The following is a 25,756-nucleotide window of genomic DNA, read 5'->3' on the forward strand; positions in this document are numbered from 1 at the left end:
AGCAGGAACAGCTGCAGCTGTCCAACTGCAAAAGCTGCCCGATTATCCACAAACAGTATTCCAGAGCTTGCAAAGACTTCACTTGAGGGATCGTGTCTTGGAATGCCCAACCCACTGCTGAGTTAGTGTTCATAGAATCATGGAATAGTTTGGGTTGAGGGACCTTATCGCTAGTCTCGTTCCACGCCCCTTCCGCTGGACCAGGCTGATCATAAGACTTAGTGTTCAAAAAACCCCAAATGCCAGAAGGATGGATACCCCAACCCATCACTTACACAAGTTGTCATCAACACCAGAACATTAAAACTAAGCATCCTCCTCTCATCCCAGCTGCACGGAGCCCTCTGCACACGGAGGCTGGAATTAATCCAAACTCATCCTCTGCAATGCCTCACTGACAGTTCCAGGCTTCAGCAATTGTCAAAGTGCTCTCGGGAACACTGTGGTTTCTCAGCAGCTCTGAGTTTCTAATATTCTGTGGAACACACATATTTCCTTAATGCCTCAAGACAACTCTGACAGGCTTTAGAAAGTGTCACAAGAACATTGTGTTACCAAGAAAGGTTTTATTCTTTTTGCCAGTAGCTTTGTTAATTGCACAAAAAAGAAAAAAAACAAACAAAAAACCAACAAACAAAAAAACCTCTGTTTTGCCATTTAAACATTTTCCACACATCCTATTCTGAATGACAAACGTTAATTAAAAACAAGGCAAGAAAATAAAAATTCACAACCTTAATGAACTATAGGATCTATCATCGAGGAAAAAGGAAGTTGCTTTTCTTACAAGCTTTTCACAAGTGTCACATTTTCTCTTTAAAAAGGAGGGAGTCAAAAGAAAGCAAATTGCTAAAACAAATCCTCATAAAAAGAAACTTTACAGAATTGTCAACAATATTAAGACAACATTGACTAGCTAGTTTTATTAGAGCATCTCTCAATCCACTGCTTCCCCCACTCCCCTCCCCCAAATCTCAGGCCTAGGAAACAGATTGAGATCCATGTTCAGAAGCCACAGACATAAATACAAGAATCCGACTGAGACTGACAGCAATCTCAACTGGCATCTGGAACAGTCTGGTTTTCCCCATTTCCATCCCTCCTCCTCACTTCACAGCCACATCAAAGCTCTTGGTCTCCTTCTGCTCCTCCCTGGCACACCTGTGACTGTACAGCTGGCCAGGCAGCACCACAGCCACTCTACAGCCACTCTCACTGGACATCAGCCCAAAGCTGCAGTCAGACCTTCCCAGGACAAATTACAGTGTTGAATTAGTCCGTACCCACCACTCCCACAGAAATAATCATCTCCATTCTGGGAACTGCAGTATTTCTGGAAAACAAACCCTACAGTAGTGAGCTGCCTAGGGACCGGTTCTTGGAATTCACTATGAAACATCTGTCACAGGACTTGAGAACTCCTTTTGCATTCTCACTGTATCCAGAGGCACCACAAAGTAACAGAGAAGAAGATCCTCCATTACCTTTGCTCAGACCCATTCACCTTCACTCTGGCCCAAAAGGGCAGGGACACATAGGGGATGCTGCTGCACTGGCTTGGCACAGTTCACTCTCAATTGCACCTGAGACAGTACCTCCCTCTTCCTCGCAAAAATTTTCCACTCTAAAATCTGTAGTCTCATCTCCTACCTGCAAACCCACAATTTCCCCCAGATGCCCTCAATGCATAATCCGTTTGAGTGATTTCCTTACTGTGGCATGTTTAACCAAGGACTTCAGGTGCTAAACAGCGGAGATGTGGATGGGGAAGCGCAGTGTGCCAAAGCAGGTCAATGGCTGGTTATCCTGGGCACATTTCTGTGCCTTTTAACATGGATACCTACATGCAGGACGGCAGCGGCACTGCCAAAGGAACATGGATGTACGACTAGCATCGCTCACACACACTGACCAACGGGCAGTGAGGTCTGACAGCTCTGTTGCCAGGTGTTCACCCCAGGACATAAGTAACGCAGAACACAGCATGAGCCCAAAAAGAACAGAGATCACAGGAGGTGAAATACTCAAAGTAACATTTAGAGCATGAGGCATTAGATGTTGTGATTCAAAATGAGTATCTGATACTCTGTTTCTTAACAAGGTGCCCCACAACCATACCCATACACTGCACAAAGCAGGATTGGGAAGAAATTCTAATCCAGGGGAAATTTCCTTACACAGCCAATTAAGTTCCTAGGAAAAAAAAAAAAAAAAAAAAAAAAAGTGGTAGGGGCAAACCTTGGGGATTTAAAGGAACTCAGCCTAATTTGAATCTGTTCCTTTTCCTTTCAGAATCCCAGCCCAAGGAAAGAAGGAGACTGTGCCACAGAGAAGTGATTTTGGCCAAAAGTTTCTCACTTGGCATTTTTCTAACTCTAAAATCTAAAATGCAAGAACACTTCTAAAAGGCTGAGAATTTAAAAAACACACAAACAAACAAAAAAACCCCCACCCTGCACATTTTGAGAGACAGGCATCCTTTGGACTCTTGGTTGCTCTGCTATCAACACTGAGAGCATCTCTGATCTCTAGCCTTGGCATCTGTGCAGTTCATGTCACCCATTTCTAAACTAAAGCTCAGCAGTGGTCTTTCCCTTCCCCATTTTAGTTACTGCTCTTTCTAGAAGTTGGTGTCTGTCCACAAGTAAAGTCACAGTTTCAGGGAAAAGGCTCATGCTGTGCTACTTTGTACCCAGAGCAGGAACACTAAGAACATGTATGGAAAATCTGACATGTATAAAGATCACTAGTCAGTACACAAAAGTATCCCTATGAGGTAGGTAATCATCACCCACCTTTACAGATGGGCAAACAGGCTGAGAGATGTAACAACCATGCAAAGGCCAGAGACCGTGGAAAGGAGCTCAGGATTCTTAACCTCTTGGATCATTTTTCTCGCCCCTTTCAGACTCATCACTCTGCTTATGACAGTGTTATAATCCAAGACACCTTTGTAATTAGGGACTACAAGGGTTAAAAAAAAAAAAAAAAAGCAAGAAGTAGCAGAACATAAGCTAAGGCCGGGAGCAAGTAAAATCTCTAGCCCAGTTTTCGGCTCTGTGCTTCTCCTGCAGTTTTCTATGCAAACATGTTGCTCTCCAATCTGTCTTGGATGGGCTGTGATTAGCCTTTTAGGAGGCTCATCGACACTGGCATTCTCCCATTTTCAGTACAGTTTGTGTTCCCTAAGCTATAGCTGTCTGTACAGGGGAAGACATGGATTCAATGTGTTGTCTTTAACAGTACAGGAATTCCTCCATCAAGGTGCTGGGGAGGTGGAAGTTTAAAAAGAATAGAATCATGACAGTGTTGCATGCAACCTCCATTACCCTCTGGAACTGCCCTTCTCCTCCATGGGAGGTGTTCTGTTCTCTAACAGTGCCAATTAACAGGAACGCTCCTCACCTTACTTGGGACCAAGGACTTGAGTGATATTCACAGGCAGATGGGGTGTTTGTCATCTGTCTCCTTGATGCAGAGAGTCCAACATACACATTATTTCACAGCAAAGGAGAAAAGGGGTTGTTAGAAACAGCATCTTGGACAAGCAAAAAAAAAAAGAGGAAAATAAAAGCAGCCAAGCAGCGGGTTTCTGGCAGAGTTGCCTCAGAGCTTCTGAACAATCGCCGCTGTTCCGTCCCATGACTGTCAGTGCATGGCATGGACTTTTCTAATTAGATTGCAACAATCCGAGCCCCCTCCTCCCCCCCTCCTGCCACAGGGGAAGGCTCACCGCAGCAGCTGCCTTGGTGGCAGGTCTCAAAGTCTGTGTATAAAAGGAAATGGAAAGACAGAGATGGACTGGTCCAGAGTTAAAACCCAGTATCATAATAATATTAATCAATAATCATCGTATGAACAGTAAGAAGGGTGCAGCCTAATGGATGTAGGCCCTGTACACTGCAGACATGTCGTTGTCAGATTGGTCCAATGCTTTTGCTCGTTTATAGACCTAGAGAACAGAAATCAGAAAAGGATCAGAGCCTGCACTTAAGTGAAGCCTTTCCCCAGCAGAAAAATTCCCTTGTTGGCCACTGCAATCAGAGAACTGCACAGTATGTCAAGTAATCAGAGCAGTGCAGATCAGAATGATTCTGATCTGCAGGTCTTGTTGAGGCCATCTGTGTTTCCCGATGTGACATTCTAAGGGCTTCTACAATCAAAACAAATCCAATGTCACCCTAGTCAAAATATATTTCAATCATTGTTTCCTTGTATTAGAGATTATGTAATTCTTAGATTTGCATCTCTTGTGGACAAATTGCTCTGCTGAATAGATGAAGAACACATGTCTGAACACTGGACAACTCTTACCTCGTTGGCAGCAGCTGCCATGGGAGTTGGGTGGTTGACAGAATCGCCCAGTGCAATAGCTAATCTAAGATCCTTCTGTATGTATTTCAGGTAGAAATCAGGTTTAAAGTTTCCTTGTAAGATATCTGTTGAGAGGAACGCATGCAAAAAGTAAGCATAACAAAAGTAAGCCAAGTCCATGTTGCAAAGGGCTGAAATTCAACACCCATCTCCCTTTCCCTTGCTGATCACTACTTTTAGCTCTCCTGTTTCTCTACTCTCTATCTACACTATGATGTCAACAGCGACATCATCTGGCTGCAGGAGATGATGTCACTATCGCCCACTGATAAAGTGACCTCAGATTTCTAAGCAGCCTACCTTCCATTTCACCTGCTACCCTGCCCCGATGAAATCCTAACTCAAGCCCTAGGCAGTCCTAATTCATATTCTCAGTAGCCCTGGCTATGAAGGGGAAGGAATGGAACTCAGATCTGCATCTCCAAAATGCTTAAAATAACCATAATCCCAAGCTGATGAAGATGGGACACTCATTTCTCCCTTTCTGCCACTAGCTGAAATGCTGCTAGGTTGTAACAAATGCCCTATAATAAAACAATATAAGAGAACTTTACTTTGGCACTTCTGGTCCAGGAAGATGCTGGCGAGTTGTCCCTGATTGAGGATATCCAGAAGGGTCTGCTGGGACTGGCCAGTCACTTGAGCCAAAGTCAGTCCTTCTGCTATTGTTGCCATGAAGCTGCCTTGGACCATGTTCACAATCAGCATCATCTTGGCAGCATTGCCTACCTCACCTGGGAGTGAAAAATATCATTGAGATTCCTCCAGAAGAGAAACAGCAGCCCTGCTCCCCCAGCCCACATAGCAGTAACACCACTAGACTCTTTGCATCAAGCGCTCAGCAGCTTCCCCTGAAAGATTTCAGAAAAAGTTCTCATTTTTCAAGCACTCAAAGGAATGGAGAAATCGTAACAAAGTATGATTTAAAACCAAAAGCATCACAGATCCTCTAAAGTGAGACAGTATTCAAAAAAGAAACCTTAGCCTGCAGGCTCTGAAACTGGCCAAGTTCCAGAGGAGCAGGCCAATTTCCCACATTGCCCAAGGAGACAAGAAACAAATCACATATTCGCCTCAGACCCCTTGCTGGAAGGAACTAAGAAACTGCTGTCAGGCCCTTTGTGTTTCAATTACCTAGGAAAAAAGAGGTCTTCCCCATGGCTTGGAAACAGCTGCTGCAGTCCTCATATAAACCCCTGTCACCAGCTGCCAGGATCACAAGCATCCCATCATTAGAGAGCTGCTGGTTTCCTGAGACTGGTGCTTCCAGAAAGCGACCACCCCGGGATACTATCACCTGGAAAAGAGCATCTCTGTTTAGCTGTGCATGGACAGCAGCAGGAACATCACTTAAAGCATTCCTGCCCCTGAGAACAGAATTTTAAAGCAGAACAAACAGCTCTAATGTATAACCAGGAGAGGAAAGCACTAACACGTGATGCACTGTATCCTGTAAAGGGTACTTAGGACCAAAAGTTGCCCTCACACTCCAGCAAGACCTTCCTGCACCCATCACTATTGTGCATGTTTTAAACAGCTGAACCGACATGCTTTAGCCATGGCACCCTGTACTGGACAAGGGACCAGTGCTGAAGTTGTACATGTGGTGTGGGAGTATCAGAAGATTGACCGCTGGGGTATTTTCCCCCTTTTCCCCAGAGAGGAAAGGCATTTGACAGATCTCTTCAGCCAGAGGTTTACTAATACGTATGATTTTTATTCTCCAAATTGATGCTACACACTACTGCATCACCAACACATCCGATACCACAGCAGAAGTCATCAGAACACTTCTACAGAAATCCTCTCTATGATAATAATATTTCTACAGAATGAAACGTGAAGGCATTCTTTCTTCCCAGAACATTTTAACTAAGGAGGTTATGCGTTCTATCAGTTTAACTACATTTATTAATCCAGACAGGGCTTTACCATCCAGTTTGCTACAGAATACCAATCTGGCTATAAATACCTCTTAAGGGATCAAAATTTGTCTGTCTGTTTACACTTGATGCCAGCTAACAGACCTGCCAAATCTACAGGTTTGCTGGTATCACCAGGGAACATCTCATCCAACTCTGTTTGCTGGTCAAGATTTGACACGTTATTTTGTCTAATTTGCCTGGAACTTGAGAGTTATTTTGTCTAATTTGCCTGGAACTTGAGAGTCTCCCAAAAGAAGCCCAACAGGTAATAAACCGCCTGAAGCAACACGAACTGCTTCTGAATCACAGGCGTTAAGAGGCTCAGTTCAGTGATTACCTGGGCCAGCTCTGTGACTGTGTCTGCATCCACGGTGGACATATCCACATAACACTTCCCCGGGCGAATCCCCTGCAACACTCCACTCGGACCAAGCACCAGCTGTGGAGAACAGAAGAGCGGTAAAGCAATAGGGTGTCTGCAGAGAAATCCCAATCCTGCAGGACAGGAGGCCAGGTGAGCCTGGCACTGCAGTGGCAGACCGCCAGAGGGGAATCAGAACCTGTCCTCAAAGGGTTGGTTTTTAAAAAGTATGATTTTTGTTTGGACATTTATTTTTACACAGCTGCACTATTCAGCATCTACAATTACCCAGGCTGCTGTGGTTAGCAGGAATCAGAACTGGCATTCAGTGACTGCATCCCATAGTCTAACCAGCGGAGGTAAAATAAGAGCTAATCCTTACATCCTTTGCTGCTTTTGGATCTGAAACGCAGGCAAAGGTGATGTCACATGTGGAGACAACTTCAGCAGGGGTTCTTCCCAGCCGTGCACCCTCCTGGATGAACAAATCACACTGCAAAAGGCACAAATCCAAAGGTAAGAAAAATTAAGTACAGAGCAAATGGGTTCTTCGCATTTTGCTGAAACAAACCCCGCTGCTGGACACAACTCTGAAAGAGTCAGGCATGTTAATTACACAGCAACTTGGGAATCTTCCCTTGCTTTGTCCACACACACACAGAACTTTTCTGAAAACCCAGGTGAAGAACTTTGAAAGAAAACACTTAGGTGAAACGATAAGAATGTTGTGGGTTTGGGGAGAGAGATTAAGGAAAAAAATTGGAAAAAGAACAGAGAAAAAGGTGTTACTGGACACTAAACAGGAATATGCACAGCTGAGACTGATGTGTTTCAGCAGCCTGCTGCTTCAAATCTTAGCTCCTTCTTACCTTATCCCCTCATACCAGTCATGTTTTACTATTAAAAATAGATAAATCTTTTAAACCCTTTTAACTAAGTAACTACAGGGCCCTTCCTGCTTCGATATCGCACAGCATCATCCGAGTACCACATCCCCCCCAGTTACCTACTTTTCCTCCTCCACTACAAAGAGTACCACTGTCAAGAATGTTAAGTGCAATATAAGCTCCATCTTCGCTTTGAATGCTCCCATAAAACCCTTCTCATCCTGGTCTGCTGACACAGCAGGTTTCCAACAGAACCCTTGTTACTGTAAAAATGGATGTAGACAAAGCTGTGGTTGAGCAGCGCATCTTACCACACCTCTCCTGGGATAACTCCCCATACCTGGCCTTTTTGGCATAACACTGGATATTCACATCAGCAGTATTTCCAGAGACATATTACATCCCAATTCTCAACTCATATACAAGGGTTTAATTTTTCTGACAACTCTCTGCTCTCATACAAAATGGCAGTGGGGTGGGACTGGTCACGCAAAGTGACCATACGAGAACAGCCCACAACTGCACCTGGTCGGTCACAAGTGCCCACTGACAAGCACCTAGGAAACAGGAACAGAACAAGGTAGCAAGTGCATCCTTGGGTTTCTTTGGCATCCTCTCCTAGGCACCACTGACAGATGACCTCAGGCCTCCCTAAGCTACAGGGGAAACTGCAAGTTTAAGAAAGGTCCAGGCACATGCCTACCTTCTCAGCAGTCCGGTTCCAGACAGTGACAGTGTGACCCATCTTCAGCAAGTTGGAGACAATGCCACTTCCCATCAGGCCAAGGCCCAGAAATCCTATCCTGAGGGGTAGAGATAAATGTGAATGCAAGAGAAAGCAATAGGTGTTCATCTCTCATGGTGCTGAATATAATGAAGAGCAAACTCTGGAGCATCACCAGCAAAAAAAAAAAAAAAAAAATAATCCCCAAACATGTTCCAGTGCAGCCAAAGCTAGAATGGGCAGATACTGAGCTTTTAAAATCAAGCTGAGATTTATTTTGCTTACCAAGCATCCCTAACAATTTCCTGGAGAAAGTCTTCACCCTAACTTCAAAAGGTCACATAAATATTAAAGGTTTGAGTGGTCTGGGCTCTTTTTGGTTTTGGGGGGGGGCTGGGTTTGTGGTTTTTTGTTTGTTTTATTAAAATTGCTGTTTGCGTGCTTTCTGTTGCCAGCCATTGCCTCACTGAAGTTAAAGGGAACATTTAGACATCAGCAGGTGCTTCTCTAATTAATTTTCTGGTTTTAAAGTTGTCACACATACAATGCTTGTTTATATAACTGAATGATACATTACAATATTTATTTTAATAAAGCCCAGCAAGGACTACTGGGGTAAGCATCATGCACAGACCCAAGATCTAGTCCCTGCTCTACAGCTGTGATTTCAAACAGGAAAAAAGGAAGTATTAGGCCAGTGCAGGTCACAATGAGTCCCAGACAGCAGCTGCCTTCCCCTCCTCCTCCACCCCCAAGCTGGAAAGAGTTTTGCTCCCCTCATTCGAGAAAAAGACAATGTGCCAACAAGTTCCATCCTTACAGTCACCTGCAGCAGGAATTCCTTTGCAGATATTGCTGCAAGGACCCTTTTATCCATCATGCAGCTTCCTGCAAAACCTGCAGCTCTGGGAGAGATTTCAAAGCACTGAGCTACATGTCTGATGTAACTTCACAATGAAATCTACGTGGCAATCCCCCAGTTACCTCTGCAGAATTAGCAGTTGCACTGTAGCTTTCACAAACCACCTTGTCCTTTCTCAGCTAGCCATGCTGCCTTTTCTTCAAGCACACTAATTCAGACAAGGCAGAACAAGTCACCACGGGCTCCCTATGCAGCCAAAACAAGGTCCACCTCTTCTCAAGTCTCTAGACCAGCAGAGATACTCCTTTCTGAACCCACCTCTGAGCCACACTTTCCTGAGAGACTGTTTTACCTGAACAGCTTCATTGTTATTTTGGTTCCCCTGGAGTACAGTTGAGAACTGACATCCCATGAGAGCAGCCCCAACGGCAAACAGCAGGAGTGGCCTGAACTCAATTTGAACGGAGCGGAAGTTACAGAGTGAAACAGGAAGCTCAAGTTCGGCTTCTCTCACTCTATGAAGGAGAAAGGGGGTGTTTAAAAGAAACCAGAAAGCTCACGTGCTACACAGCAAAGGTCTTGTGATGGGAGAACATACCTCCCTCTTCCTCTTGTCTTCTGCATGCCCAAGAGAGCGATTAAACAACCCCAGTCAACTGCAAGGCACTACTGGTGACAGATCCCCTTTTATCTTCCTACCTCATGTAACACTCAGGAATACTGCTGCTAACGCCCTGCAGTGGGACCTTGTGCATAGGGCAACTGTAGAAACACCCCAAATTGCAGATGTATCCAGGACACAATTTATTCTGAGTTTTGTACTGTACAGTCCCCTTTGTTTTTAGCTGCCTCCCTCCCCCTTGCCCCTAGATCAGAGTTTCATACAAGGACAGAGAAGATGTGTAGTTGGAGGGAAATGTTAGGTTTATTCATTCGCAGTGACCGGCTGGACAGTGGCTGCATGTGTGAGCTGTGAAGGAGAGAAAGGGAAATGGCTGAAGTGTGTTGGAGATCTTACTTTTTGTCTGTAGGCGTGATGCTGCCATTGACTGCTGTGCTGTCTGCTGCCTGGATGGAGGTGGATCCTGTCTCCTGGGGGAGTGGGGTGGGGTGGAAAGAGGGGGAAAAAAATAATAAAAAAATAGAATGCACAGCTCTGGAGGAACTGCAAGGCCTCATAACAATAGGGAAAATCCATCAAAACCAAGATCTGCCTTACCTCTTCACAAACCTTCAGCTTCTTTGTGATGGCTTGATAGCAGACAGCTGGCTGTATAGAGAAGACAAAGCATTCAGGAGAAGGACAGTGCTGACTTGCTCTGCTGAGCAAACAGACCATATCCTTGTTCCATAGGAACAGGCGGTCCGCCCACCCACCCACCACCATCTGCAAAGCAAGACAACTCTGGGGCTTCCCTGAAGGGGAAAAAATAAAACCAAAACCCTATTGCAACATATTAGGTCATCCTTTCCCACCCTGCCCCAGCAATTCAGCCTGTCTTCTAACAGAGGTCCTGCAAACTCCCTTCTGTAGGTCCTATGACAGGCTGCTCTGGAGACCCCAAAATGCAGGGCATCCCTGCTTCCACATTTAGCTCTCTGAATCCTGCCATGGAGCAACCCCACATCTACGCTCACCATGTCTCTGCAGCAGTGGAAGCAAAACCTTCTGGTTAACATGAGAAGGCACGTGGCTTTCTACAAACAAAGGCTGCTCCTTCCCATGCTGCTTACTGTGAGCTTGTCTCAATTAAAACTGTTAGCAGCTCTTAAGCCTTCTAGCTCTGCCCAGATCCTCAGCGAGATATAAATCCTTTTACATTAAATTGATCTTTCCTTTTCCTCCTGATGTTCACTGCTGAATATAAAATCCTGCAAGGCTTCTGACTCTTGGGAGATAAATTTGCTATATCTTACAAAGAGCTTTTCTAGTTCTGGAAATTCTCCTGCAACATTCAGTGAGTTGACAAGCCCATCCAGATGAGGAAACTGACTGGACAGCCATCAAAAACAATCAAACAGCAGGATTCTCAAACAGAAAAACAGCTTTTCCTGCCCACCAATCTTCATTCTACAGACTTTATTACAATAGATCTGTCAAAACCTGGTGCTACATGATCTTTAAATACTTAAAACTCTTCACTGTACTCAATGCTAAACCACTCTAAACCTTAAGGCTGGAAAGTATTTGAACTACAAGATTGCAATCTAACTGCCACTAGCCCTCAAAAAACAGAATTCTGGAGCTCTTTACGCATACTCCTTGTACTCAGCCCCAGCAAAGGGCAGGATGCCAAGCTAGACAGACCAGGAGCATGATCCTGTCTGCCAAATCCTCACCTTCTCTGTCTGGCTCAGCAGGAAGTGATGAAAGTGTGGATCACTGTCCTTCGCGGGCTACAAAGAGAGCAAGTACAGCCTCAGAAGCATTCCCAGAAAGTCACTGAGCAACAACAGCACCATTCCCTTGCTCTCCCAAGCTGCATGAGAACAATAGCTTAAGGTGGAAAATATAAAATGTATCAACTGTCTGAAGCAGCCTGTTTCAATTAAGCAGTTTACACTGTGTTTCATTCTCAAAACCCAAGCCATTCAAACCAAATTCCTCATTTTTGGACATCTGTAGGAAAATCAGAGAAGTATATGAGCAAGAGTAATACGGGAGGAAGAAAATTCATATCCCGCTTCTTCCCCTCCCAGGGGAATGAAAACATTTATGTTCCAGCTTTCAAGGAACTCCTTAGAACAGCAGTCTGGGAACTGGCTGGAGGTTACACACAGCAATGCCACATGCCAGGCAAACCCTACTAACAGCAACGAGGAGTGCAGGCCCAGGTACTTTACCTCTCCAGTGAGCATCGTATACAGTAGCCTGGAGTCAGGCTGCTCTTACACTGCTTTGCTGATCACTTATTTATGCGCAAAACTGACAGGTTTTCAAAGCTGCTTATGAAGAAAATCAAATGAAACCACCCCATATGAGAGTACCAAGTCAGGGAGACACTATCCACATTACCTCCAATTTTGGGAATTCAGTCCAAGAAATAGTTTTGAAACAAGAAGTGCAAAAATGAGTACAGTAAGTTAAGTGTGAATCCCAGCATACTTCTGAACTGCCTGGGATATTGTCCAGCTATGTTCTGTGTAGAATGTTCTGACGCAAGGAAGATAAGATCTTGCTGTTTTACAGCCACACACAAGGCTCTGAGAACCAAACTTGGTTCCTAGATCTTCTGTGTTGTAAAGCTTCTCACCTCACTAACACTTGGTGGCCATTTAAATCCAGCTACTGTTCCAGTCATCACTCTCTTCACTGTACTTGATTCTGGAATTGTGAGGTCCTGAGGAGACAGAAGGAGGATTAGAGATTACAACCTGGCTCAGGGGCTGGCCACAGCATGTTGATCATAAGAGCACACATACAGAGTTCTGAAAGCACTACCAACGCCTTCCATTTCACGGGCCTTCCCATAAGCGTTCAGTGTATTATCAACACAGGTGAGGTGAGGAAAATACGAACTGCCAATGAAGGAATTCAACACAGTTATGGCTTCTGGAGAGTCCATTCTTCATACCTAAGAGGAATCATTGCACTTGTGCGCTCATGCAATGAGCAGAGAAGCAAACGAACACACTTGATCCAGTATTTTCCTCTGGTGGAATGCAAAAAGCTTAACAAATAGGTAAATAACATCATTACAAGTAGAAGTCTAAACTCTTCTAATCCTGCCCTGTCACAAAAGAATAGTCTACCTGTTATCAGGAGAACCTTCAAAGTAAAAGGCCGACAGCCACATGTGCTTAAGTCTGCAGAATCTGTGAAACAAACTGTATGTGGGCTGTCCCATCCACTCAACAGGCCCTGGTTTGTAGTTCATGATAGTACTTAACACACTGAGGCTTTCACTGTTGAGCAGATTAAATTTTATCTTTTATTTCCCCGAGACATACAGATATGCGCTATAGACACACAGGTCTTTATGTTTCATGAAGAGAATGCGCAGGACTCCTGCACAGTATGTGCTGTCTTCCTGAAATGAGGGTGCAGAAATGGAATCCCATTATCTCTCCTCCAAAATTACTTCCTGAAAATGCAAAATATACCTTAATGTCCACACAGAAGCACAAGAGAAGAGCACTGTTTGTAAAAAAAGGTCAGAGCAAGACTCCTGGAGGTAATCCGGATCGATGCGACTGTCCAAGTGTTAGCAAGGACAACGTAGACATCAGACTGCAAACTTAAAACTGTCTAGGCAGAGTCCTGCATACTAAAATTCTCTTAGACAGTACACTGCTGTTTCAATTGCTAAAGCAATTGAATGCCTTGATGCCTAAGAATTTCTGTTGGTCCTTTGAAAATATTCATATAAGCTTAAAAATAAGCGTATGTGGATGATCATCTATGGCTACAGTCTTTCTAGACAGAGCACACCAGGGCAACAACTGGATTCTTGAATTTTATGCATCCTTATTGCTTGGAAAGCCAGAATTTGGACTGTGACAGGGAAAAACAAACAAACAAACAAACAAATCCCAGTACTGTATTAATTCAGGACAATGACATTAATGTTTTCTACCCTAAGGGTAAAGAACGTGGGGAACTTATGAGAATCAGGCAAGAAGACAAGATTTTTAAATTGTCATAGGCTGAAAAGCAGTATTAAGGCAGCATTGTTATATTTTCATGGCAATTTCTTTAATTGTCACTTCCCAGAAGCTATAAGGCTTACTTTCCTACCTTACCCTGCTTATTTTCCCTGTCTGTGGCCAGGCACTTATCACACAGCTGGCCACTCCTTTGTGGTAAGTTGAAAACCTCTCCACTGCCATGTGCCAGTAAAATAATGCCTACTACCACAACTCACTCAAAGCACTCCAAAGGCCTGAGGTAGCTAACACAGTAAAATCTAGGCATACAATGTGTCAGCACAACCAGAATTCTCCCAGCCATTAGTTTTGATGGATTTTGGAATGAAGCTAGCTCAAAGACACAGCAGCGCTTTGCAAGTGAAAAAAAAAGGCCCTGTGGCTTATAGTAACAGAATTATGTGGAGACACAACATGCTTATAGGAAGACACTTAGAAAAGTTAAAGTTATGTCGCCAGTGAAGCATTTTTCTGGATCAGTCAAGTCACAAATTCAATAATTATTAGTCAGAATTCACATATATGCATCCATTCCTCCTTTCCTCCAACTCCCCTCAGAAGTAGAAACTGATGGTCTCTGTTGCGCAGTCTGATTTCACAGACGCTGGCTCTAAAAAAGAGCCAGTATTTCCTTCAACTCCTTAGGAGTTGGACTAGATGATCCTTGTGTATCCCTTCCAAATCAGGATATACTGTGACTCTATTCTATGATTCCTTCACAGCTAATATCTGAGATGATCAGCTTCATTTTATCACATCAAGAAAGAGTTTGCTGTTCAATCAGCAAAGGCCAATCCATTCACAGTTCTGGAGAGCCAAGACCACCATCTTGACTTGCATCCTGACGTGCACCGAAAGCAAAGACTGTGAAGCACAATGTGATCCCTCTGAAGCACAGGTGAGCAAGCAGGCTGCTGCATGGTGTATCAGCTGAAGTCTCCCAGTCATCTTCAGGTGTAGTCTCTGATGGAGCATATGCCTCGTAATAATCCACCAAAATAAATATCCATTTGGAAAAGGAAGATCTAGACCATAACCACGAGTTCCACAAAAAAAAAAGGCTAGAACTCTAGATGAGGGTAGACAAAAAGTATTGGTTGCTATCACTGCTGGTACAACATCCAGAAGTATCAGGGAAGTAATGGGGATAAAATAATAATGCTCCAAGGTCAGACCTTTATAATGGAGGATGGAAACATACCCTGTAGCATAGAAGCTGAAATGAATACATTTAATTCTTCTGGTGGATTTCCCAGGCTACAAGTTTCTTCTTTAAGCTCTACCCCCTAAGAATACTTCAGCCTCTGTAAGTCCTGAGGGTGAAATGGACCGACTACTAATCACCTGATCATAGGAAGCAGATGAGATGGGAGAAGTCAAGAATCAGATGAAGACCAATATCTCTTCACTAATCCTTACCACACAAACTGAACTCAAAGGATGGCAAGATGAAAAGTCTCATGATACAGCTTTCAAGGCCCTCTCAAAGAGCCACTCACAGTAACTAATGGGTAAAAATCACAGGAAGAATCAACAATGTGCTTGCCAAAGGTATCAGGCAGCCAAATGGTCTAGGAGGAGCAATACAGAACAGCTTAAAAAAAAAAAAGGGATACTGAACTGACTCTTCCTGCTGGCCTGTTAGTCAAGGTGCCAGTCAGCCCTCAAGTCCAGCTGCCAAGTCCACGGGCACTGGCGGACATGCACAACACAAACCTTCTCATCCTTGGGCGGACGCCCCCGCTTTCGGGGGCTCTGATCCTGGGCTCTTTTCAAGGGTGACTTTGATCCTCTCTCTGATGAGACAGAAGAGACCCTCTTTTTTCCTTCCCCTGTGCCCTTCTTCACCTTTCCTTCAGACAAACTGGCCTTGCGTTTCTCTTCACCAGCGGATTGCTTGCCTCTTTCTTCACTGGAATTACGCCGATTCTTCTCTTCAGTGGAGTTATGGGAAGACGCCTGAGAGATTACAGAATAGAAGATGGTAAGGAAAGAAGAGAAGAGATGGAATGATTTTCATGCAAAACCAAGGATGTGAAGGACCCTGTGCTGATTACTATCAAGCAAAACAACAGCACAGTAACTTGAAAACTAGATCTCTCTTAGTCCTTTGGAATCAGTGAGTGAAGTTCCTGGTTAGTTCTCCTGCAAAAACACACCAGTTTAAGCAAGCATGTAACAGAACAGGCCACCTGTAGACTTACTGGCAGTGTGCACACTTCCAACATACTAAAACCAAGATTAGTAGATATCAAATTCTATTCCAAGATTTAAGACTGATTTTCCACAAGCAAATCAATTAGCCACTTCAGTTTCTCCAGCAGTTTAACAAAACATTTTTCCCCACCAAACAAGATTAAATGGGGAAGAAGAGAGGATAAGAAATAAACCCAAAAACCAAAAGAAGGAAAACAAAACCACTCTCAACTTGCCAGAGGCAACAAACTCCTTTCACATAAAAACGCATCTAACCATTGCTCATGCCAAGACCTACTTTGATGCATACAGTGAAAAAGAACCCACTCACCTGGTCCTTGCCTTTGGTTTTTCTAAGAAACTCCTCTACAGCATCCACAGCTTGCTGGAAGCGCTTACCCTTGTTAATCTTGATCATTTCCTCTTTGTGAGCGTGATAAGGCTTCAGCTGTTCCACTTTGATCCAAGCACTTGAAACAAAAAAAGAAGTTAGTTATATTCTCCAAACAGCAGCTTTCACAATCATCCCACTTTCAAAAACACATAGATACACTTTCTTTCCCCAGAACCACTGATGACAGCAGCCCAAACTCGCTTGCTATCTTACAACCTCAGAGGTTGCTATTTCTACATTCACTGAGAACTTTCTTCTGGCACTTTAACTTTGTTTCTTTTTAAGTTTTATCTCCTCTCATTCTAGCCATGCCCCACTCTAAACATCAGTCATATTCTCTATCTGCAAGACAACTTTTGGATGTGATCACAGGCTGTGTTTAGAACAATGGCAGCCCAGTGACTGCTCTTGTTTCACCAGGAGGAACACCCACACTCCCACACCTCCATGTGAAGTAGCCATGAATAACACGAATCTGTTCCAGGGGTTGTTGAAAGCAAAGTCTACATAACAATTCTCAGCCATCAATCCCTGGCTAAAATATACTGTGCATGAAAGTGTCTAAAAAAGTGTAGGAAAAAATCCCTCAAAATTCTGCATCTCACAATAGGGCTGACCACAAACAAAATGAGTTGCAAAAGCCACATCTCATCGCTGAACAACTCTCTGATGTACCCCGATACTCTGCATGAAAGCAACGTTCTTGTTTTTGAGGAAAAAGAACTGTTTTCTTCACTGTCTGGTACGGTAGCAGAGTACTACCCTGACTGGAGTCCTGTGAGGAAAATCAAATTATTTCCCTGTTTCCACTCCTGCTAAATACAAATTCTTGACATTTACCAAATGGTTAAGTTGTCAAGTATAGGGTGACAACTCCACTTTCCTTTAGGCAAACAAGCACTTCGACCACTCTTTCACTTCAGCTTAGGGGAATGTCTTTGCTTCCCTTGATGCCTGAATCCCTTATGACTTTCAGAGATTAAATCAACCTCTCTCCCTCTCCAGATTCAAGCCCAGGCTTATCAGCCACACTTGTTACAAAGCTATTTCCATCCTACTGAAAACAGAACTGTTTTAAGTTTTAAAAACCTTTTCCTGAGCTAGGATGGCCATCGCAGTTTCTTAGCACACAGCAAAAATGGGGCAATCACATTTTCTCTCATCCCCAGACATCCCTATGTTACATTGACTAGCCACAATTACAGGTTTTAAGTATTCTCCAGTGCAGTCCAGCTCCTGCTAGAAGTGAAGTGATTTAATAGCTGCTGTTTCAGACACTGTAAGCACCATGTCATACAGTTAAAGCAAACATGAAGGTGAAAATGGTAAATAATAATAACAATATTTTGCTGGATCTTGCATTAGGCACCGTTTGTAGTCAGGAATCAACTTGCTTAAAGTAAACAAAATTTTTGGGTCTCATTTGCAGAGAGGAGACCTCCTACTAGAACTGACTGGAAAATGTCAGCACTCTTCCCACAGAACCCAGTGTTCCTGCATGCAAAGTTGAATCCTTTCACTCACTTTACATCGTCTTCATAAGAACTGACATAATGTAATACAAGTCAAATCATTCCATTCCAGACTAGAGCCGGCATCCAGCAACTACTCAAGGAATCCCTCCCAGCTGCCCAGACATCACTGTCAAAGACAATTTAAAATTCCCTCCCACTGTAAAGCCTGCCTGTGTGACACACAGGGACAAACACCCCCCTAGGTACCACACAGCATCAGTTCATGACAAGCCTTTCATTACCATATATAAAGGAAACAAAATTCTGGAGCACATTATAAAACAAAAAAGCGTGTTAAATGTTGCTGCAAGATTAAATTTCTAAACAAAAATAACTTCTTTCTTTCAAGGCATTCTCCTAGGTTTCTGCTCATCCTATCCCTCCCTCACTGCACATGTTCACTGGCTTCCTTTCTCGTTCCTTTTCCTTTTGATCTGGAGAAAGCCTGAAGCGCAAAGCTTTTTGGTTCCAGTCTTCGAAGGTGCATTTTGGTACTTGTGATCCACCAGGACAAAGAATTAGAAAGCTCAAACTAGTAAGTGAAAAACAATCTTAAATCTTGCCTCAATTAAAAATAAATTAAAAAAAAAAACAAAACAGTCTTTTCCTTTCCAGTTTATTCTTTGTGCATCACCTACCTGGACAACCTCCTATGAGAGATGAACGTGTCTTTGGACATCAGATATCCATAAAGCAATTACATGCAGTGTTTCAAACACTTGAAAACAAAAGAACTTTCCACCAAACAAAATCATTCATGTTTATACACAAGATCTCAGTACCCTCGAGGCCAATGAAGGTTGATATTTAGATAAGACACCTCAAGGATACTACACATAAAAGGAGCTACTATTTCTCTCCTGACTCAGCAATGAATCAATACCTGAGAAAAACATTAGTGACATCTCTGAAGACGTCATATTTAAGATGAAATTGTGTTCATATCGCTGCACAGTCACCAGGTATTTGTACTGAATGGGCTACATGGAAAGTGAAAAGATCTAATGAAGATACCCATTAGCAATGGGTTTCTCTATTCATTTCTCCACGCTGTTCCTCATCCTCTCCAAAATATCACTCTTACAAAAACACTACACATGTAAATATGAACAAAATCAAAACTTAGAATAAGAAGAGGCAAGTATGACTGTGACCTGGAGCTGCACAGAAACAGTGATACAGAGATATCAGCACAGACACGGAGACATTAAAAACCTCATCGTTCCAGCCACTGTCTAAAGATACCAACTCCTAATGATAAACTGGAGAAATGAGATGGAGGAATATCCACCAGTATTCACTTTTTGCAAATCTTATAGTTAGGGTTGGAAAACAGTGGCACTGTATCTCCAAATTTCTATTACTTACAACAGTCTGGGGAAAAATTCATCACTTTAGACTGTAACACTTTAAATGCCCACACTAAATGCTAACACAACCAGTTCTGAAAGTCACAGAAAATTGCTTGATTATTTACAAGCCCAGTGTGTGAGCACACAAGACGAATTAAGATCGGTTTCCTTCTGTTAAAAGAAAATGTCCCAACCTTCATCAGTAAAATAACTCAAATAACTGAACTCTGGAATTTTATATGTAAACTTCTAGGAAAAAAAAAAAAATCACCAAAACGACTAAATAAGAATAAAAGAGAGGCTACTTAGCAGAAGAAAACAAGAAGGAGAGCAATACTGAAAGAAATTAAGTATTATATTTTTCAAATTTGTGCAATAAAATACCTCCTCGGTAAGGGGCGGAAGAGTTTTGACTACAGTGATTTCCAGCCACGGCACTGTGCCTGCAGAGATGTCTAACAATGTTCCAGCTGGCTCTGCTATAGCAACACAGAGCTCAACATGGGATAATGTGCCTCCCTGACAAACACCAGGAACACAAGCTCACTCTCTCCATCAGCTTCAGACTATCCCTGGGACTCCTCAGGCTGCCAAGGCGTATGGTCAACTTTAAGCAAGTGTTTCCTCATGTCAGACCTGAAAGAACATTTTAGAGAGACTACATCCTGAAATCTCTCTCTCCTTGAAAACCAGGGAGAAGAGTGGCAGAAGAAAAGGGTAGGTGTTTGCATCCCAAGAGGATATGGAGGATGGGAAGGCAACGAGTGCTGTGCTAAAATCACTGTGCTTGATGGAAAAAGGCTGCGGATCACTACACTTATCTTGGATTGCAAGCTTCCTCCATTTTTGTCTTGATATATTAAGTCAGGAAGTGCCCCTTGACCCCACCACATTTAGTTTTGCACTGATGCTTCAAAAAGGTTGTGAGTTGGGGTGCTCCAACTTCCTGTTAAGACTTTGATATACGGACTTGCAAGTCCATTTGGCTGTAAGGGAATATATAAAGAGGGAGGAGGGTGGGAAGGGGAAGAGACACTCAGAAAAACAACTCCAAGGCAGACTAGAAAAATCTCCTTACCAGTTTGGAGCACAAAGTAATAGAGACATTACATGAGTGTGTGCATCACAATTAAGGCAATTGCTTAGATCTAGATATGGATATTACATCACTACTACGAATTTTGAGGTGGCTTTTACTGTGGTAAAGCACATGTGTATTTACTTCAGTTTAATCACAAGGAAAATCTGCTTCCATGGGTAGAGAACCCTTACCTTCCAGAAAAACTTTACTTTGAAAGTCACAGAAGCAACTAACACCACCAACATAACAAGCATATGGAGCACAGAGCTCAGCAGAAAATTTATCAATAGCCAGGACTTGGAGCACAGTCTGAATGCACTCATGCTCTCACTTGTGTGTCTTGGGCCAAAACTACTCACAGCCTTCCAGTTAATCTACTCTCCTAAGTCACTGAAGCACTGCACTGGGCCAGTACATCCCAGTATTGTATTTGCAGGAGAAGGAAAACGCATTTCCTCTGTGCTGTATCCTAAACCAGCAAGAATGTCACAAATAACCAAAACCGGTACACTACACAAAAACCACTACCAAACTCATCGGTATGTTTTTATTCACCCCTCTGCTCTGCTCACACACATGCACCCCCATTTTTACTTCCAAACAGCTCACATTTTAAGCAAAATCATTTAAATTTCTCCCGATTTGGTTTGTTGATTATGTTCAAACATGAAGATTTTCTCAAGCAGCACACTGGTTAAAACACTACAGTTCTAACCAGCACAGCCTTTTGAAGTTCCAAGTCAGGACAGAAAAGACACAGAAGCTTCTCTCTCTTCTGTCTATCAACATTATTTTAAAAGAAAAGGGGTGGCATTTATTTCTATTTAATTTTCAGGTAGGGTATACCAGTCAAAGCAAGCAAATTTCTAATTCATGATTAGCTAGCAGGAAATGATTAAATTTCACAAGCTGGAGATGGGGGGAGGGGGTGACACTACAACAACCACACTACCTTACCGTGCCAGATGACTGGATTTGCCCCAGCCAGAGCTCTAGAATCCTGTAATAAATCCTGATTATTTTGCAGCTCTGAACTCTTCATCTGCAATCATGTTGTTAATCTCAGCTACAGTACCCCAGACATTTGACCACTTTTCCCAAACTTGTCTTAATACAAAAAAAAAAAAAAAAATCTGTATTTGATTCAATAATGTGAAATACAAGAATCAAGAACAATCAGGACAGAAATAGTCTATCTCCTCAATCAGAACTTACTAGCTCAAACAACCATGTTTAATAACATCACCAAAAAACCTTCTCTGCCCTCAAATCAACTTTCACCTGCCTCAAGTAACTAGAGATCCAAAAGTTCCCTTTTGCATGCAGCATTCACTTCTACTCCATCCAGTTTAGACCTCAGTTCTTAATGGAAAAATATTTTTAAGTATGAAGCAAAAATAATCTAGTGGTCAAAAATAATTTCCTTAAAAAACATTCATTAAATGGTCTCAGTTCTTGTTACCTTTTTTTCCAAAAAGTAAAGGGTTCTCTAGTCTTCCATAGATATTTGCAATTTCCTTCTTTATTGCATGACTTAATGTGAAATAGCAGAAAATAAAGAGGAAAATTGAAAAATGAGCAAAATAATTTTCAGTTTCAGGCTTTTTTTTGTTGTTTTTTTTCTCCCTAGTTTGCGATTATTTAAGACAACTACGATTTTGTACACATTTGAACTCAATAAACTCTGCCTTGCAAAAAGGAAGTCTACAACAGTTTTGGCTTTCCTGTACTGTAAAGACTTCCCCAAGAACAGCAAGAATGTTTTCGGTTACCAGGTAGGACAGTATATTCTTTCACAAATGGCAATTATACAGTTAATTTTATTCCTCTGGCAGAAAAAAAAAAAAAAAGCATACTCGGAGCTGTACCTTTCTCATACATGGTTACATGCTAAAATCTAACCCAGTCACATCACATTTACTCCCCTAAAAATGGCAAGCTACCAAGGACTTGCCCTCATAGCAGCAACTCAAATCCTAACCTGACTATGTAAGTCTTTTCAGTCTTCATACACCCCCATAAGCAGCTGTAGCATGCAATAATAGTTGAATGTTTTTTTCTGTGTGGTTCAAAGATAATCCTTTAAGAAGCTACATTGCACTGTGTTAATAAATAGTTCTTCACAAAAGATCCACTTAATGGTGTTTTCCCCTGATGAAAACAAGCAGGTACATACTGATCTTCTGTTCCAAAAAACTTCACAAAGAAGCACTTTTTTCCACGAGGTTTCTTCAGATCTTTAGGTGGATTAACAATCTGAAGGTGATTAGAAGTGAAAGTTAAAAAGCACATAATGATAGATTTATACTCTGTGATTTTACTGTCCTGTCTTACAGCTATTGCAGATTTTTTTTTTAATCTGACTAGGAAGAGAACTGGAATCTGCTATAAGTTTTTCAAGTAAATATGTAACTCAAGTATTTCCTTGGATATGGGAATGCTGCAGCAGAGACTGCATTCCGAGTGGAGTTTTCTACTCCCCAGCCCCAATAGATAAGCTGGCCACCTTTTGTAAAATTAAAGACAAAGGCACAAATAAAAGTTTCCTCCACTCACGTAACCTTTGAAATTTAAATTTAAACTTTGTCTTTACTCCCAGAATACATTGCTTATCAAGTTTAAAATATTAGTAAGGAGAAAAGCTGTCATTCAGTTACACGGGTGACACCTGTACAGGAATCTGGTGTTAACTTGATCCAGTAACCAAACTTTTATGATTGTCAGCCAAATTGACAAGCTTTTTCCCAGACTCATGCTGTTACCTCAGCATGCTTAGCCCTCACACTGACACCAAAAATATAAGAAAGTTCTTACAGAGAAGTAGAAATAATAGAAATGGCACATAAAATTCAATTATTTTTAATCTTTCACCAGAAAAAAACCCAGCTTAACCAAAAGAGAAAGTTTAACTACTCACTACCCCCAGAATTAGTACTCAAAAATCATAGCTCTAACAGTATCTTGAGAAGCCAGACTCCTAATTTCTATTATTAAACACAGTATAGTTAACCAACTTACTATGGAAGGAAAAAAAACCGGTCTTACAGAAAGTGACAGGGATTAAATAACTAAATCTGGGAAACACAATCAGTTCCAGAGCTCCAGAGCTGGCTCTCTGTCGCTTTTTATTCCGTCTGAATTACCAGCTGTTAGTGACAGGCTGAACTTCTAGATCAAATAAAGCCTGGTTCAAAGTTTAGATTTGTGGGGTGTGTGATTAAAAAACAAATAAATAAGAAAACCAGCATTAATCAACAACTGAAATGCCTTCAGGCAAAGCTTTCCCTACACAGAAGGAAAATGCAAAAGCAAGCAAACAAATAAAAACCACCAAAAACTAAGAAAGCAACAATAAAAACAAACAAACCTCACCTTTCCTGGCCATGGAGGATAACGACCCAGCTTCCCCCTAGATAAAAAAGAAAGTATTAGGCACTAGAACTAGACAAAAAACCTATTCCAGTATCTGCCTTTTCACATTATCTCATACTTTATATATTAGGAGAGTTACAACTTGCAGTCAAAATCTTCTGTGCAAGGCAGGACACAAGACTGACATATGCACCTAATGCAGGCTCTGAACAGTCTGACCTCACTGCACTGTCAGAACTGAAGAGAAGAGCAGCAGCACAGCTGCTGCCTGCAACACACAAGAGTAACAGGAACTGTAGCACTCTAAGAGTGGAGATTCCTTCACAAGGAGCTGGATAAAAGCACTGATGCATGCAATCAGAGCAAAGTTCAGGTTGGGAACTTCTATCCACCTGTCCAGAGCAGTCTGTGAGCAGAGCAGCCATCGATTCCCAGCTCAGAGAGCTGAGGTTCTGCGTTCTCACAGGATTCTCCCAGCAGGTGTTCCACTACCACCTTCTTCAGGTGCTCACCACCACAGTGACATGTGCTAAAGATATGAAGAGCCATTAAAAAAAGGCACAAAAGTTTCCTTCCTACATTTGCAAAGGTCTCCATTACGAAAACTAGACAATACTAGAAATATTTACAGAGAAGGAAGATACATCAGTCTTAGCCCTTAGCACGGCAGCTTTATCCTCATCTCACCCTTGTCACTAACTCAGGCTGCAGTGCTCACAAAACATCGTCAGTCACTGTCTTGCAAGAGACTGGCAAAGAACCTGTGGGGCCCTGACACAAAACCTCTCAGCCAGTGGCACAGCAGCCCCTCGAGATGGACTCAGCAACAACAGGCAGGCAGGAACGCTGCCAGGAAGCGTGATCATGTCTCACACACTCTTGTACCAAATGAGACATCCAGCAAACCCTTTCTGCTTGTTAAACAATCTGATTGTTAAAAGTTCCCTGTGACAGCTCCCGGGACAGCACCTGCCTGGGCTGCCATGTACAAAACTAAAGCAGGATAGTCTGCATTCCAACACTGACAGCAGTCACTCCCCAAATTCTCATCTGAAAAAAGGATATTTGCTAAAAGTAAGCAATCTTTACTTACTTTGCCATATAAATTAGACAACTTCCCAGCACTGCCAATTTTTCAGATGAGAAGCTGCAGTTGTCACAGCCTGGAGCAGGCGCTTCTTTTTATCTGGGATATAAATACAGATGCATGCACTTGTGTGTTGGGAATTAACTACTTCTTGGAGCCCTGGCAGGACAACCTGGCCCATTCAGCACAGCAGAGCCACTTAATCATGGAATGCTCTCAGGTCTCCCGACCAGGAAACAAAAAGATCACGGATCTGACTGTCTGAGGGTAAGATCGGAGTGAAAAGGGGAAATAGCTTCCGGGGGCTCCCACGGGGACACCCCAACCTACAAAGAAACGCTGTTTTCCAGGATATTGTTGTGTTGGTTCATTAAAGCACTGCCAAGAAACGGTGTCATGGCTCTCCCGAAACACCTCCTGACTAACCCCTGTTCCTTCTCGCCTCCCTTGGGAGGTGAGCCCGTGCTTCCGATCGAGCCTCGCAGCGCTCGCCCCTCCGTTCCGCTCCCCTCACCCCTCTATCCTACACAGCTTCCTTCCTCCATGCGACGTCCCCGCCGCCCCCTTCACACCGCCCGCGGGACGGCGCCGGCGACACCCGGGACCCGCAGCGGCCCCACCGCTCTGCCCTGCCCAGCCCCGCCCTGTCCGCAGCCGCTCCCCGGAGTCCCCCGCGGCGCCGGGCTGACGGCGCCCAGCGCGCCCGGCCCAACCCAGCTCCGGCCGCGTCGCTCTCCGGGCCGGGCACAGCCCTGCCGCCGCCCCGCCTGCGTCTCCTCCGCCGCCGCAGCCTCATGCCGCGAGAGGCGCCCATCCCGCCACGCTCCGGCGCTCGCCCGCGGGCACGCCCAGACGGGGTCGCGCCGCCACTCACCACACCAGGTCTCCGAGCCTCAGACTCACGGCCGCCATCTTACCGACACCGCCAGGCCGCGCGGGTGCTGCCGGGACCGGGGGCCGCGCCCATCGGGCGGGGCCGT

General features: G+C 43.4%; 1 protein-coding gene across 4 annotated transcripts; it reads right to left on the bottom strand.

Moving 5' to 3' along the window:
- Nucleotides 1–546: 546 nt before the first annotated feature.
- GLYR1 (glyoxylate reductase 1 homolog) lies at nt 547–25,756 on the bottom strand. Of its 4 annotated transcripts, none has more exons than XM_017808839.1 (16): nt 25,651–25,756; nt 23,690–23,726; nt 22,494–22,573; nt 16,308–16,446; nt 15,497–15,739; nt 12,388–12,474; nt 11,474–11,530; nt 10,353–10,403; nt 10,152–10,225; nt 8,251–8,350; nt 7,043–7,153; nt 6,637–6,735; nt 5,509–5,671; nt 4,929–5,108; nt 4,315–4,439; nt 547–3,952 (listed from the first exon to the last, which is right to left on the bottom strand). In XM_017808839.1, exons 1-16 carry the CDS (start codon nt 25,686–25,688, stop codon nt 3,878–3,880), a joined length of 1,659 nt encoding a protein of 552 aa, XP_017664328.1. In that variant the 5' UTR covers nt 25,689–25,756; the 3' UTR covers nt 547–3,877. The 4 variants fall into 4 exon arrangements, with proteins under 4 accessions (XP_017664328.1, XP_017664331.1, XP_017664330.1 ...); XM_017808842.1 differs by having other exon boundaries at nt 6,637–6,738; XM_017808841.1 differs by lacking the exon at nt 15,497–15,739 and having other exon boundaries at nt 6,637–6,738.

This window comes from Lepidothrix coronata, unplaced genomic scaffold, assembly GCF_001604755.1.
Source record: "Lepidothrix coronata isolate B3197 unplaced genomic scaffold, Lepidothrix_coronata-1.0 Scaffold24, whole genome shotgun sequence".
In the NCBI taxonomy this organism is placed as follows: Eukaryota; Metazoa; Chordata; class Aves; order Passeriformes; family Pipridae; genus Lepidothrix; species Lepidothrix coronata.